The sequence below is a fragment of the Homarus americanus genome, unplaced genomic scaffold, assembly GCF_018991925.1.
Source record: "Homarus americanus isolate GMGI-L3 unplaced genomic scaffold, GMGI_Hamer_2.0 scaffold32929, whole genome shotgun sequence".
Lineage (NCBI taxonomy): Eukaryota > Metazoa > Arthropoda > Malacostraca > Decapoda > Nephropidae > Homarus > Homarus americanus.
The window spans coordinates 11,939,347-11,955,412 of record NW_024737097.1 but is presented as its reverse complement, the minus strand read 5'-3'; the positions used below and the strand labels follow the sequence as shown (position 1 = coordinate 11,955,412).

At 36.7% G+C, this 16,066-nt stretch overlaps 1 protein-coding gene across 1 annotated transcript in view; it reads right to left on the bottom strand.

Annotated features, from left to right (window-relative positions):
* Nucleotides 1-16,066, bottom strand: part of LOC121873209 — a 209,441-nt gene that overhangs the window by 151,835 nt on the left and 41,540 nt on the right. The window contains exons 6-7 of the mRNA XM_042376562.1: nt 13,510-13,629; nt 308-404 (exon numbers count right to left, since the gene is read on the bottom strand). Of these exons, the coding sequence (XP_042232496.1) occupies nt 308-404; nt 13,510-13,629 (217 nt within the window). The remainder of the gene's footprint in view (nt 1-307; nt 405-13,509; nt 13,630-16,066) is intronic.

Sequence of the window (16,066 nt, the reverse complement as noted above, 5' to 3'; positions counted from 1 at the left end):
GACAGCCGTAAGATCATAAAATACTATATGCACATGAAAATTTTCTCATAAATTTTGAGGGTATTGCTGCTATTTCACTGACACAAGCAGCCTATCACTACTTAACTACTTCCATATACTGTATAATCATATTCCTCTAACTTTAATACCTAGATAGCCAAAATCCATAAAAGGAGAGATGGTCTATACTGTATTGGGTAATTTTGTCAAGATAAAATAATAGAGAATTTCTATATGAGACAGATATTACTGTACAGTACAGTACCTTCAGTCATCTTCAGTAATGAAAAGAACATTAAAACTATACCTGGAGTCGGCTTTGGAACCACACTACGTTTCCTTCTTTCTGTATAATACTTCTTTGGTGAAGCTTCCGGTCTGCGATGAATAATTTCAAGTGCAAGCTGGAGGAGAATTAATTCTGATAACTTCAACATCAGCAGTTTAATCTATCTATTTAATGATTAAGAATGATAAACAAAGGAACAAGAGTAACCATTTTCAGTGATATCCTCGTTAGCCGGAACAATTGGCGCAGAGCACTTCCGGGTAAGAGAAATTTCCAGGAAACCAGACAACTTTCTTAAACCTGGAAGAATTCCTTCTCCCCAAAACCTTTTCCAGTTACTGGGAAAAGTTTTCGAGTGTCTAAACTACACATCTTGCACAGACATACACTAGCCCACATCCCCAGAATGCTTCTGGGTGATAGGGAATGTGTGTGTGTGTGTGTGTGTGTGTGTGTGTGTGTGTGTGAAACATCTCTATCTCTCTCTCTCTCTCTCCACTGAGACGCAGTGCATTGTTGCCTCATTGCCAGCGTTTTTATTTGCCTGTACCCCTGTATTCATTATTATATATTCTTGTGTGATCAGCTTCTTATGGTATATGTTTTATCATTGATAATATAAAATATTAAATACTACAGTAATACCCCGCTTTACGGGTTTTTTTTTACGCGTTTCTACATTTACGCGGTACCCCGCCAGAACCGGAATTCCCACTTTACGCGGTGCATCTACTCATATACGCGGGAAGCGGCGTGGGCAGGGTGCGCACAAGGTCGCCCAGTCATCAAAACATTACTAAGTTCTTCACCCGCCACCCACCACAGCTGGCCCAAGTTAGTGATAGTGAGGATATGGACTTATATGGACTTTGAGGGGTTTCACAAAGAGGCCCTGCAAGCCTCTGTGGTGGATAGTGATACAATTGATACAAGTGATACAGGTGAGGGCCAATAATCTGCCCTCTGCCTCAGAACCAACCCCCCATCCCCGTGTGCCCAGCCATCTTTTCTACTAATGTAAGTGTTAAAAAACCTAATATTATTGATATTTCTCTTAATTATTAATTGTGTGTGCATACCATCATAAAATTAAGAAGTTATTTTTACTACAACATAGGTAATGTGTCTGAAAAATTGGAGTTGGGGGTCGGCCCAGTCTCTATTTCAATTAATCCCATATGTTCCGTTGTTCACTTTACGCGTTTCCCGCTTTACGCGGGCCTCCGTGGGTTCAATTGACCGAGTAAAGCGGGGTTACACTGTATTGGAAAAATGCAATATATGCAGTATACTGGACCCTCTAAGATTCGAACCCTATAAAACCGGATTTCGGAAGATTCGGACCAAAAATTTGGGGGTTCTGGGCTTAGAAGCCTCCCTAAGAAGCATTCCCAGGACAGGGTGAAGGTAGTTTTAGGCTTAAAGTTTTTTATCTTATAAAATGTCACAGACTAGACTTAGCAGAATATAACTTGCATTGCTGGAATCCTTGTAACATAGCAAATAATTTGAGTATAAAATAATATAGTTTGCACAAGAAATAAAAAATTTAATCCTTTAGTGTACTGTAGTACATTTGAGTACCAAGTGAGTACAGTAATATGTTGCTCAAAATTATGGCTTTTTCACAGGAAAAAGTCTGTATAACTAACCCCAGTGGTGAGGATAATATGTAATGTATTTTCGGTGTTTTTTATATCATTATTTATCATCTTTATACATTTAGTACATTCGCCGGAAGATTCGGACAATCGACGTTTTCGGACAGGTGGTCCCCCCTTTTAGTCCAGATCTTCGAGGGTTCACTAGTAATTAGACATCAAAAGTAAATGACAGCCAAATTAGAAGGTAATCTTTTCCCCCAAACCTCTCCATTACCAAGTTCCCACTTTTTTATTAATTCATTACAGTACTGATAAAAATAAGCATTGTACTGTACAGTACATGAAGGGTCCAGGTATTAATAAGCATTGTACTGTACAGTATATGAAGGGTACAGGTACAGTGGGCCCTTAACATACACGGGTTTAGCATACACGGATTTGCAAATAAGCGGATTGCCCGGCCGGAGGAATACAGGTTGTACCTCTCTAGTCCGGCATTCTGTGGTCCGGAAACTCCAGTGGTCCGGAACGATTTTAGTTTGTCCAATAGGTAGATATGCAGCTTTTTTTTTTTCTTTTTACTTCTCTGAATTATTATTATTATTATTACAGGAGTATTAAATTTTTGCCCCTCAGGCCCTAATGTGGGTCAGTGACCTATTCCCGGGTGGGCTAATCCCCTTACAAAAAAAAGCGGGAATTAAGGTTTGTTTACATCCGGCAGTTCGGCTGCTCTCTCTCTCTGCTTGTCTATACAGAGTACAACATTTAACCCTTCAATATATATGAGCAGTAAATAAGTGTTGCTTTCATATTCTTATGTAGAGTAATGACGATAAATTTTCACATGTGCGCACTTACATACGAGCAGTCTCACTTTTTTTTTTACCATTAATGGTTAGCTACTTATATTGTTCCATTTATTAACATTAAATAACATTACAGGTACTTCAAGCAACCATATTCATTTTTTACATTAATTTTACTACAGCTAAACTCAGGGTCTTATTTTCTTCAGTTTTATATGTAGAACCAATCAGTCACTGGTTTCGTAAGCTTTAACATAAACAATGCCGGCAGCCGTCTCGTCTCCTCTAATATTCCACGTATTATTAATAAATTGTATTGTTAATTTTGCACACACGTACATTAATTCAATAAAAACAAATTCAGAAACATTAATTAAAATATATATGAACAGTAAATAAGTGTTGCTTTCATATTGTTATGTAAAGTAATGACGATATGTTTTCACGTGTGCGCATGCGCACTAACATATGCGATCTCTTTTTCCTTTACCATTATCCTTAGCTACTTCTATTGTTCCATTTATTAACATTAAATAACATTACTTAAAACAACCATATTAATTTTACTACAGCTACAACCAAGGTCTTATTTTCTTCAGTTTTATATGTAGAACCAGTCAGTCACTGGTTTTGTAATCAACGAAAACAATGTTGTGTCATTTCCTCGTGTTTTAATATTCTACGTATTATTAATGAATTTTATTGCTCATTTTGCACACATAAACATTAATTCGATAAAAAAGACATTCAGTAATAAACAATAATGAATCTCTTGTACATAAGAGAAATGACGCTGTTTACACGATTATGCACGTCGTCTGCACGTTGGCGGGCCGTTCAAACCCGTCGAAATTCAAGTTTCCGCTGTCAAAATTTTTATTTATTTATTTTTTTGTGTGTTTCAATAAAATACGTTAAGAATTAAAAACTCGCTAAATTTGAGAAGCTACTATACGACATTTAACCCTTCAATATGTCTTCAAAGAGACCATGACGCAGAGAAAGTGGTGCTAGTACTTCCAGGCATAAGCACAATTCACTATCTATCCAGGAAAAGGGTGAATTTCCATGGTACGGCAATTTCCATGGTCCGGCACCGGTCAGGTCCCGAGGTTGCCGGACTAGAGAGGTACAACCTGTATTCTGTACATTGAAGTAATTGAAGTACTGTACATTCAAATCGCGCGAGGCACCAAACAATGCACACCGCCCGCTACCCCACACACACACACGCATAGCGCGTCACGCCACCCCGCGCTCCCTCACTCAGTCAGTCTCGCTGTAACCACGCTTGTGTTGACATCAGCATTGTAGTTGCAAAAATATTACATTTCTGTGAATGTATTATATCAAGCACAGTATGAATAGAATATCACTAATATAACAGTATTTTATCTGAAAACTAATAAAAAAACCAGTAACATATCTTGAACATCAGAAGGTTAGGTAAAGTCTTTTGTTTTCATGTAGTTTATCCTAATTTACATTGAAATACATTACGTTTCAGCAAAACTACTATTTATTTCTGAGAATATGGAAATATAATATTTTTGCTGAAATGACGTACGTATTACAGTGGAAAGTGACAAAAGCAATGACTTTCGCTTTCTTTCGTTCAAAAGATGTTACCGTAATCGCTTTTCGAATTAGGATAGAATATTATTGTAATACAACAGTTTTTTAACTGAAAACCATTCGAAAAGCGATTACGGTAAAATCTTTTGAACAACGAAAGAAAGTGAAAGTCATTGTTTTCGTCATGATTTTATCCCAATTTCCACTGTAATACATACGTCATTTCAGCAAAAATATTACATTTCAATATTTATTTCTGAGAATATATTCATCCAGTCACAGTTAAGGTAAAATATACTTGTGATGTAATATTTTAATGAAAATACCAGGTATTTAGAAATATGGTATCGTAGTTTTCTTTTGTTTCAAATTTAATTAACAAAGTTTGATGTTTCAAATGTAATGAACAAAAATTTATGAATCTATAAATAAACTTTAAAAAATTAATACTTTATTTTTTACATCGTCCTGTGCTACCATACCATGCATTTGGCTACTTGGGCTTGCTATGATGACGCAAGAGATCTGCCCTGGCAACTGTACCGACACTCACAGCTGGTGGTGCGTCGTTTCCATTGTTTACTGGTAGTTACTGGTAAATCTTTTTCAACCTAACGAATCTATTACCCGTTTAGAGGTCGACCCCCAATTTTTTGCCAAAAAATTTGGTCTTAAAAACTCGAACTACACGCAGGTATATACGGTAAATAAGGACATGGGGGGCCAAGGGTGTTTTTTTTTTTGGGGGGCCAGCAAAAATACGCCGATTTTTAACATTCATGGGTGTGTCTGTTACCTAACCCCCGCGTATGTTAAGGGCCGACTGTATTAATAAGCATTGTACTGTACAGCAGATGAAGGGTACAGGTATTAATAAACATTGTACTTTACAGTACAGTAGTACCCCGATTTACGCGGTCAATTGAACCCACAGGTGTACCGCGGAAAGTGAAATCCGCGTAAATGGAACAACAGAACACATGGGATTAATTCCAATAGAGACTGGCCGGACCCCCAAACTCCACTTTTTCCGACACAATACCTATGTTGTAGTAAAAATAACATTTAAATTTTATGATGGTATGCTCACACAATTCATATTTAAGAGAAATACAGTCGCCAGGTTAATGTCCATTCAAATAATACTCAAATCCCCCCCCCCCTCTCTTCCCAGCTCACTGGCCCCTACCTCTCTGAGAAATGATTGGGTGAAACACTAGATTTTAACGTTTAGTAATAAATAATACCTCAGACTAAAGTTAGGATAATATAATTGCCATTTCTGGATTCCTTGCAGGTCAGGGAATATTTTGAATGTAAACTTCATATATTTTGCACAAAAGATAAAATACTTGCTTTGTATAAACCAAATTATTACATTAGATCTAAAATTTGTATGTCTAATAAAATCATGATGTTTATATTCAAAATGATCATCATATTGTAAAATTCAGCAATGTAAATCCTATTCCTGGTCCCACAATAATTTAACATAGATTTTATGAGCTAAAACAAAATATCTTCAGTTAATAAAAAAATATTCTTCCGCGACACTATCTGTCAATCAAAGTGCCCCCAACTCCCCATCTTTAACTTGGCGCCAGATGGTGGAAGTCGATTCACAACCTCTACCTCCGCAACCTCCCTACCAAATGTTGGGTGAAAAAACTAATTTTAACTTTTAGTGACAAATAATACCTCAGACTAAAGTTAGGATAATATAATTGACATTGCTGGATTCCTTGTAAGACCAGGAACATTTTGAATATAAATGTCATATATTTTGCACAAAAGATAACATATTTACTCAGAGTAAACATTAGATCTAAAATTTGTATGTCTAATGCAAAATCTATGATGTTTATATTCAAAATGATCATCAAATTGTAAGAATTCCAGCAATGTAAATTATATTCTGGCCGGGCAATTTGTATGAATTTTATGAGCTAAAACAAATATCTTCAGTTAATAAAAAAAATATATATTCTTCACACCGTGCCAGATGGTCGGTCGGTCCCTCCCTCACCCCACCAACCCTCCCTACCAGATAAATGTGTGGGAAAACCAGAATATTTACCTTTTTACTAATAAATAATACCTCAGACCAAAGTTAGGATAATATAATTGACATTGCTGGATTCCTTGTAAGACCAGGAATATTTTGAATATAAATGTCATATATTTTGCACAAAAGATAACATATTTAATCAGAGTAAACATTAGATCTAAAATTTGTATGTCTAATGCAAAATCTATGATGTATATATTCAAAATGATCATCAAATTGTAAGAATTCCAGCAATGTAAATTATATTCTGGCCGGGTAATTTGTATGAATTTTATGAGCTAAATAAAAAAAAAAAAAAAATTATACTTCACGCGTATATGGGTAGATGAACCACAGAAAGTGAAAGTTTGGTTCTGGCGAGGCATCACGTATATATGAGAAATCGCGTAAAGTGAAACCGCGTAAAGCGGGGTAATACTGTACATGTATATGAAGGGTACATGTATTAATAAGCACAAATTATTACAGTAACATCTCTAATAATCAATAAATAACAAATAAACAATATTGTGTTGAGATACAGTAGGAATGACAAAGGCAGGAGTGGGAGACAAACCTTTTTGGTGGTCAATGATCAGTTCCCCCCCAAGGGTCTCTCCCCCTTCTCACACCTTACTCCACACTGATTTTTAAAATGCTATGTAACATAATGTTGATGGGATGCAGTACAAGTATTAAAAAAATATATATATATATACTATATAATTTGTATAATGAACATCTGTGTATAATGAACATCTGTGGTAAAATGAATGAAATCGAACAGCTCCCTCTCATGGTAGCGGCTTCCTCATATAATACCAATTAATGAATTATAGGAATATAATATGAATCGTATTAAGATACTACTGTACAAAACTATATTTGGGTGCATAGTCGGGGAGAGGAGATGGTGGGTGGTGAAGGAGGCAGGACAAGTCACCTCCCGGCCTGTGCTCGTCAGCCCCCATCCCTTTATAACAACAGTATGCAATTCACCATAATTCCCATATAATTCTTTTTTTTATGGGATTAGCCCACCAGGGCACAGGTCAATGACCCACATCAGGGCCTGGGGGCACACACACACATACACATACACACACACACATTAATATTAATATTATTATTATTATTATTATTATTATTAGTAATAATAATAATAATAATAATAATAATAATAATAATAATAATAATAATAATAATAATAATAAAAGACCATAAATAAATAAAAAATAAATAAAAAAGATTAATGGTGAGAAATGATATACAGTATGTATGTTGTGTTGTCAAAGTCAGAGAAACAATTGAAACCCTGCAATTGTGTGTAAATGAGGCAGATAGTGAGATCAGCAACCTGGGACTTGGTCAAAATTTTTGTAATGCCATTTGGCAGCAGGGTCTACCATTAGACAACACATTATGCTTACAGTATCTTCCAACGGGTAGTACCTCCGTTTGATAGCTGCCTACTACCTAGGTTCATTTGGTCCCTGGTTAATAAAACATTATCGAAAAATAATTAATTTTCCCCCCAAATCCCACACTTAACCCCAGATGAGCTATTGCACTGTAGTTTATTATCAGTCTCTTGCTTAGAGAGAGGAAATAGCTGATGTTTCCACTGACACCGCTCACCCCAATACAGTGGGGTATGCTATAACGAACGGATCCTACTACGAATATTCCTATAACGAACAGTTTTACCTATAAAATTGAGAATGCTATAACAACCACAACTCCTACAACGAACGCGGATGAATACAGGACTATTTCGTCTGGCGCATGAATATTGTTGTAAAGCGGCTCACATAAAGAGCGTCAGGCGCCATATTGGTTCATTGTGTAGTCAGTGCACCACTGAACTTGTTGAAATTTCGTCTTTTGATGTGGAAATTCGTGTCATTTTTATAACTATTTTGTTATACAAGTGTACAATTGTAACAATGAATAGTCAAAAGCGAGTGAGAAAACTAATAACTCTTGAAACTATGAAAGAAATTATAAATAAACGGACAAAGTGCCTGTAAGACAGTCACCAAAGAGGGCTAGGAAGGATGACTCCTCTCCTTCCACCTCTTCTCCATAATTCTCTCATCCCCCCTCCCCCTCTGCCTCCTGTCCTGCATGCTGAACAACACTAAGGTAAGATAAAGTAAAGTAATACCCCACTTAACGCGGTTTCGCTTAGCGCGATTTCACGTATACGCGGTGCCTCGCCAGAGCCGAACTTTCACTTAACACGGGTTTTTTCCACGTATACGCGCAGTGTCCGGCTCGAGACGCTATTTTTAGATTCGCCCCGCCTGCCTGCCTGCCTGTTTTAGCTCAGAAAATTCATACAAATAACCCGGCCAGAATATAATTTACATTGCTGGAATTCTTACAATCTGATGATCATTTTGAATATAAACATCATAGATTTTGCATTAGACATACAAATTTTAGATATGATGTTTACTCTGAGTAAATATGTTATTTTTTGTGCAAAATATATGACATTTGTATTCAAAATATTCCTGGTCTTACAAGGAATCCAGCAATGTCAATTATGTTATCCTAACTTTAGTTTGAGGTATTATTTATTACTAAAAAGGTAAATATTCTGGTTTTCCCACACATCTGGTAGGGAGGGTTGGTGGGAGGTGAGGGGGAGGGAAGGACTGGCCGACCATCTGTTACGGTGTGAAGAATATATTTTTTTTTTTTATTAACTGAAGATATTTGTTTTAGCTCATAAAATTCATACAAATTACCCGGGCAGAATATAATTTACATTGCTGGAATTCTTACAATTTGATGATCATTTTGAATATAAACATCATAGATTTTGCATTAAACTTAAAAATTTTAGATATGATGTTTACTCTGAGTAAATATGTTATCTTTTGTGCAAAATATATGACATTTATATTCAAAATATTCCTGGTCTTACAAGGAATCCAGCAATGTCAATTATATTATCTTAACTTTAGTTTGAGGTATTATTTATTAAAATTGAGTGGTTTTCCCCCAAAAATTTCTCAGAGAGGGAAGAGCCAGCGAGTGTAGTGTGAGAAGAGGGGGAGGGAGTCGAGTCCATTATTTGAATGGACATTAACTTGGCAACTGTATTTCTCTATTTCTGTTAAGTATTAATTGTGTGCATGTACCATCAAAAAATTAAGATGTTATTTTTACTAGAACATAGGTATTGTGTCGGAAAAAGTAGAGTTTGGGGGTCCGGCCAGTCTCTATTGGAATTAATCCCATATGTTCTGTTGTTCACTTAACGCGGTTTTCACTTTACACGGTACCCTGTGGGTTCAATTGACTGCGTTAAGCAGGGTACTACTGTACTGTATTTTTTACAATTTCCACAGAAATTTTTCAGTGTTAAGTGGTTCTAGAACCAATTAGATTCGTTATAGCATACCCCACTGTACAGTAAAGTTGCCAGCACTCAACTCACACGGCGTTGTTGTCACCCTCCATATACAGTAAAATACTTATTTTTACCTTATTATTTGGCTTGTTATTTAATTTTTATGCAAATTACTAATTATATATAGTATTTTTTCTATTGTAGTAAATTTAATATTCTATATTATCAATGACAAAACATACACCATAAGAGGCTGGTCATACGAGAATATATAAAAATAAATGTTGGAGGGTGTGTGTTGGAGGGTGTGTATGGTGGTGTTGGAGAGTGTGTTGGTGATGTTGGAGTGTGTGTTGGTGATGTTGGAGGGTGTGTGTTGGTGGTGTTGGAGGGTGTGTGTTAGTGGTGTTGTAGGGTGTGTGTTGGTGGTGGTGTAGGGTGTGTGTTGGTGGTGTTGGGAAGGTGCAAGCAGGTGTTGAGGGCAAAGGGTGGTGTTGGAGGTGTGTTAGTGGTGTTGTAGGGTGTGTTGGTGGTGTTGAGGGTGTGTTGGTGGTGTTGGAGGGTGTGTTAGGGGGGTGGTGTTGTAGGTGTGTGTTATGGTGTTGGAGGGTGTGTGTTAGTGGGTGTTGTAGGTGTGTTGGTGGTGTTGTAGGGGTGTGTTGGTGGTGTTGGAGGGTGCAAAGGGTGGTGTTGGAGGGTGTGCTGGTGGAAGGTGTGTGTTGGTGGTGTTGGAAGGTGTGTGTTGGTGGTGTTGGAGGGTGTGTGTTGGTGGTGTTGGAGGGTGTGTGTTGGGTGGTGTTGGAGGGTGTGTGTTGCAGGGTGTGTGTTGGTGGTGTTGGAGGGTGTGTGTTGGAGGGTGTGTTGGTGGTGTTGGAGGATGTTAATGGTCAGGAGGGGGAATTATGATTAATAATGACAGGCTGCTGCGAAGCACAAGTGAACAGCTGATTTGTATGTATATAATGGATTTTCATATACAGTATTACCCCGCCTAACGCGGTTTCACTTAACGCGTTTTATCATATACGCGGTGCCTCGCCAGAGCTGAACTTTCACTTAACACGGATTTTTTCCACATATACGCGGTGAGTGTCTGGCTCGAGACGCTATTTTTAGATTTGCCCCACCCGCCACCCTGCCTGACTGCCTGTTTTAGCTCATAAAATTCATACAAATTACCCGACCAGAATATAATTTACATTGCTGGAATTCTTATAATTTGGTGATCATTTTGAATATAAACATCATATATTTTGCATTAAACATACAATTTTTAGATAAAAAATTTTCTCTAGGTAACTATGTTATCTTTTGTGCAAAATATATGACATTTATATTTAAAATATTCCTGGTCTTACAAGGAATCCAGCAATGTCAATTATATTATCCTAACTTTAGTTTGAGGTATTATTTATTAAAATTTAGTGGTTATCCCACACATCTCCTTGGGACGGTTGGTGGGGGGTGGGGGGGAGGGAGGGACCGACCGACCATCTGTTACCCCGTGAAGAATTATTTTTTTTTTTATTAACTGAAGATATTTGTTTTAGCTCATAAAATTCATACAAATTACCCGGTCAGAATATAATTTACATTGCTGGAATTCTTATAATTTGGTGATCATTTTGAATATAAACATCATATATTTTGCATTAAACATACAATTTTTAGATAAAATTTTTTCTCTAGGTAACTATTTTATCCTTTGTGCAAAATATATGACATTTATATTCAAAATATTCCTGGTCTTACAAGGAATCCAGCAATGTCAATTATATTATCCTAACTTTAATCTGAGGTATTATTTAATACTAAATGTTAAAAACTCTGGAAGGGAGGATTGGTGGGGGGTGGGGAGGGTTGGGACTGACCGCGTGGTTGGAAGAGGGGAGGCAAGGTGGAGTACTTTGATTGACAGATAGTGTTGTGAAGATTATTTTTTTATTAACTGAAGATATTTGTTTAGCTCATAAAATTCATATAAATTACCGGTCAGAATATAATTTACATTGCTGGAATTCTTATAATTTAGGATCATTTTGAATATAAACATCATATATTTTGCATTAAACATACATTAGATAAAAATTTTTCTAGGTAAGTACAGTATGTTATCTTTTGTGCAAAATATATGACATTTATATTCAAAATATTCCTGGTCTTACAAGGAATCCAGCAATGTCAATTATATTATCCTAACTTAGTTTGAGGTATTATTTATTAAAATTTAGTGGTTATCCACACATCTCCTTGGGACGGGTGGTGGGGGGTGGGGGAGGAGGGACCAACCGACCATCTGTTACCCTGTGAAGAATATTTTTTTTTTATTAACTGAAGATATTTGTTTTAGCTCATAAAATTCATAAATTACCCGTTCAGAATATAATTTACATTGCTGGAATTCTTATAATTTGGTGATCATTTTAATATAAACATCATATATTTTGCATTAAACATACAATTTTAGATAAAATTTTTCTCTAGGTAAGTACAGTATGTTATCTTTTGTGCAAAATATATGACATTTATATTCAAAATATTCCTGGTCTTACAAGGAATCCAGCAATGTCAATTGTATTATCCTAACTTCAGTTTGAGGTATTATTTATTAAAATTTAGTGGTTTTCCCCAAAAATTTCTCTGAGAGGGAAGAGCCAGTGAGTGTAGTGTGAGAAGAGGGGAGGGAGTCGAGTCCATTATTTGAATGGACATTAACTTGGCGACTGTATTTCTATTTCTCTTAAGTATTAATTGTGTGCATGTACCATCATAAAATTAAGATGTTATTTTTACTACAACATAGGTATGTGCCTTCAAAAAGGGAGTTTGGGGGTCGGGCCTGGTTTTATTGGAATTAATCCCATATGTTTGTGTTCACTTAACGCGGGACCCTCTGGGTTCAATTGATCAAGTGGGGTACAACTGTACAGGGTATTTTTTTGTCTCGTAAAATAAACATGGGGTCACAATTATTCACTATATTATGAGGAAATCAGTCATATAAAGAATGAGCGTGTCAAGTAAGTTGAATGTTAATGGAAATTTTTTTTAACACGAGGAGAGTGCTGATTGGCTGCAGGAGTACATGGGTATGTCTCTTTGGCAGAGACTTTAAACAAGCATGGCCATTGTCAGTGAGTCCCAAATGCTCTGTCTTTTAACTTCTGCCTTATATTATGGATCATTCTTTTCTTTTTTTCTCGTAAAAAATAACTCTAGGAGAAAACCAAAGATCTCTATAATGAATCAGACATTATGCAGGGTAGAGTAAAATGGGGTATTACTGAAATTATTTGTGATAATTTGGATATGAATGGACCCAAGTCCATAAATTTTGACCAATAAATTTTGACTCAATATATGAACCTAGTCCGAATTAGTCAGTATCCATTAAAGCCAAGTCCATTATAGACAGTGTCCGTTAAATCAAGGGTTTATCTTTATAGATGACACTGTAAGATCGAAGAGGATATTTGAGTCTGTATGCTTTTGAAGTGGTGTATTTTACCTTTATTTATCAATGCAGTATGGCTGATAGATGGATTGATAGAATGAACGGACATAAAATAAAGTGAATGCTTTAATTGGAAAGCCAATAATACAGCCAAAGCCAAAATTAAGGGAGTACTGCATCTATCAGAAAAGACTTGAATTTGGAGGAAAAAAAAGGGTATGATATACAGTAACTTGGACATTATGAAGTGGATATAATACTATAATGCACAATATACTAAAAGAACAGTTACCTTAGAAAGCAAGTTCTTTTTTATACATGCAGGTACCTGTATATGAAGAATTTTTTACTCTTAAATTGATCCCACCTCTAATTCCCTCTTCCATTGTTGAGTAGGTTCTTTGTGTAATGCTACTATCTGCTTAAAAACTCCTGGCAACTTGAAAGAAGGGACAGTTAGTCCTATTTGATGAAGTGCTTGATTCACCTGAAATTAGAGAGTTTATAAGTTAATTTGAAAAATACATACAATTTCAAACTCTAGAATAAAAGAACAAGTCGGTTGAAGAATAATGGAAACAGTGATGAAATTTTAAAATACAGCACTTGGCCAAGGAGGCCCATGCCATCTTTACAGTACATCTAAGTCATGGAATTTAAAGATTATACTGTACGACATTAAGGCATATCATCATCATTGGATATATAATTTATATAAAAGTTGTAATTAAAAGGAAGAATATACCAATAGTAATCAATTCGCAATGCAAAAATCAATCAATCTCATAATCTGATATTGGTACCAAACCCTCCCAATAAAAACCCCTCAACACCACCCTCACCATGCACACCATTAATACATACATACAATGTAGTGTATTGAAAAAAATAAAATAAAAATTTGAGGTTGTGTGTGTAATATCATGTAAATACTGTGGTAGGGAGTTACACGAGTACTGATGGTAATAAATACAATTTGGTGTTAAAAACCATTGTACAGTACAGTACTGTATGCCACTAGTAAAGTGCGGTCCTATTTTGCACGGGAATATCATACTGGTCACATCCACACATCAGAAACCCGCACATGCGATGCCATTTAACTCATGTTATATTCACTATATCGTACTGGACTCGCCAGACCTTTAATCTAAAACGACTTTGGGTAACAGGCACAGACTTCTGAATCTCTGGGTCAGTGGTGCAGACAGCTGATAATATTTTCTCCCGGTATTTCCTGACGGTTCTGATGGTGGATTCATTGACTTTATAATCGCGTGCTACAATGCATATCCTCGCTCCAGCATCTCTTTATTTATTTCTTTTTAATTTGACTTTGGTGGCATATGAGAGGGCCTGCCACTTCCCACTTCTTTTGTCCTGAGGCCCACGGGTGTTCCCATATTGGTCATCCAGGTAGGCGATGGATGGGGTGAAGTACACTACAAGCAGGAGTGAGCAAGAGTACATAATGACGCATGAGTATTCCACCTCTACCTTACACCTGCCACCACCACACTCCCGTCACCACCACTACCTCATACCATCCACCACCACTACCTCACACCACCCACACCACACTCCTGTCGCCACCACCACTACCTCACACCACCTACCACTACACCACCACCACTACCCCACACACCTACCACTACACCACCTACTACTACACCACCACCACTACCACCACCTACCACTACACCACCACCACTACCTCACACCACCTACCACTACACCACCACCGCACTCTCATCACCACCACTACCACACAACCCCTACCACACTCCCATTACCTCACTCCATCGACCACCACACCTCTGCTACCACCACTACCTCACACTCCTGCCACCACCACTACCTCACACCACCCACCACTACCACCCCACACCACACTACTGCCACAGCCACTTCCTTAAACCACCAACTACCACTATCTCATATCACTCACTACCATCACACTCTACCAACCCCACCATCCAACTCCCATCACCACCACTGCCTAATACACACTACCACCAAACTCCTGCCACCACCACCATTGCCTCACACCACCACTATCGAGTGTTTAGACATTAGACTGTCACAGGAAGTTCGACAGTAAGTATGTATATATATATATATATATATATATATATATATATATATATATATATATATATATATATATAGTTGTGTGGTCAATTGAACCCAGAGGTCCGGCGTTAAGTGAACAACAGAACATATGGGATTCAATAGAAACGGCCCGACCCCAAACTCCACTTTTTGAAGGCACATACCTATGTTGTAGTAAAATAACATCATTTATGATGGTACATGCACACAATTAATACTTAGAGAAATAGAGAAATACAGTTGCAAGTTAATGTCCATTCAAATAATGGACTCAACTCCCTCCTCTCACACTACACTGCTGTCTTCCCTCTCAGAAATTTTTGGGGAAAACCACTAAATTTTAATAAATAATACCTCAAACTAAAGTTAGGATAATACAATTGACATTGCTGGTTTGTAAGACCAGGAATATTTTGAATATGTCATATATTTTGCAAAAAGATAACATAGTTACCTAGAGAAAAAATTTTATCTAAAATTTGTATGTTTAATGCAAAATATATGATGTTTATTCAAAATGATCGCAAATTATAAGAATTCCAGCAATGTAAATTATATTCTGACCGGGTAATTTGTATGAATTTTATGAGCTAAAACAAATATCTTCAGTTAATAAAAAAAAAATAATCTTCCGACACTATCTGTCAATCAAAGTTACCCACCTTGCTCCCCCTCTTCCAACGCCGGTCAGTCCCAACCTCCCCACCCCACCAATCCTCCCTTGAGTTTTAACATTTAGTAAATAATACCTCAGATTAAAGTTAGGATAATATAATTGACATTGCTGGATTCCTTATGAGCAGGTTATTTTG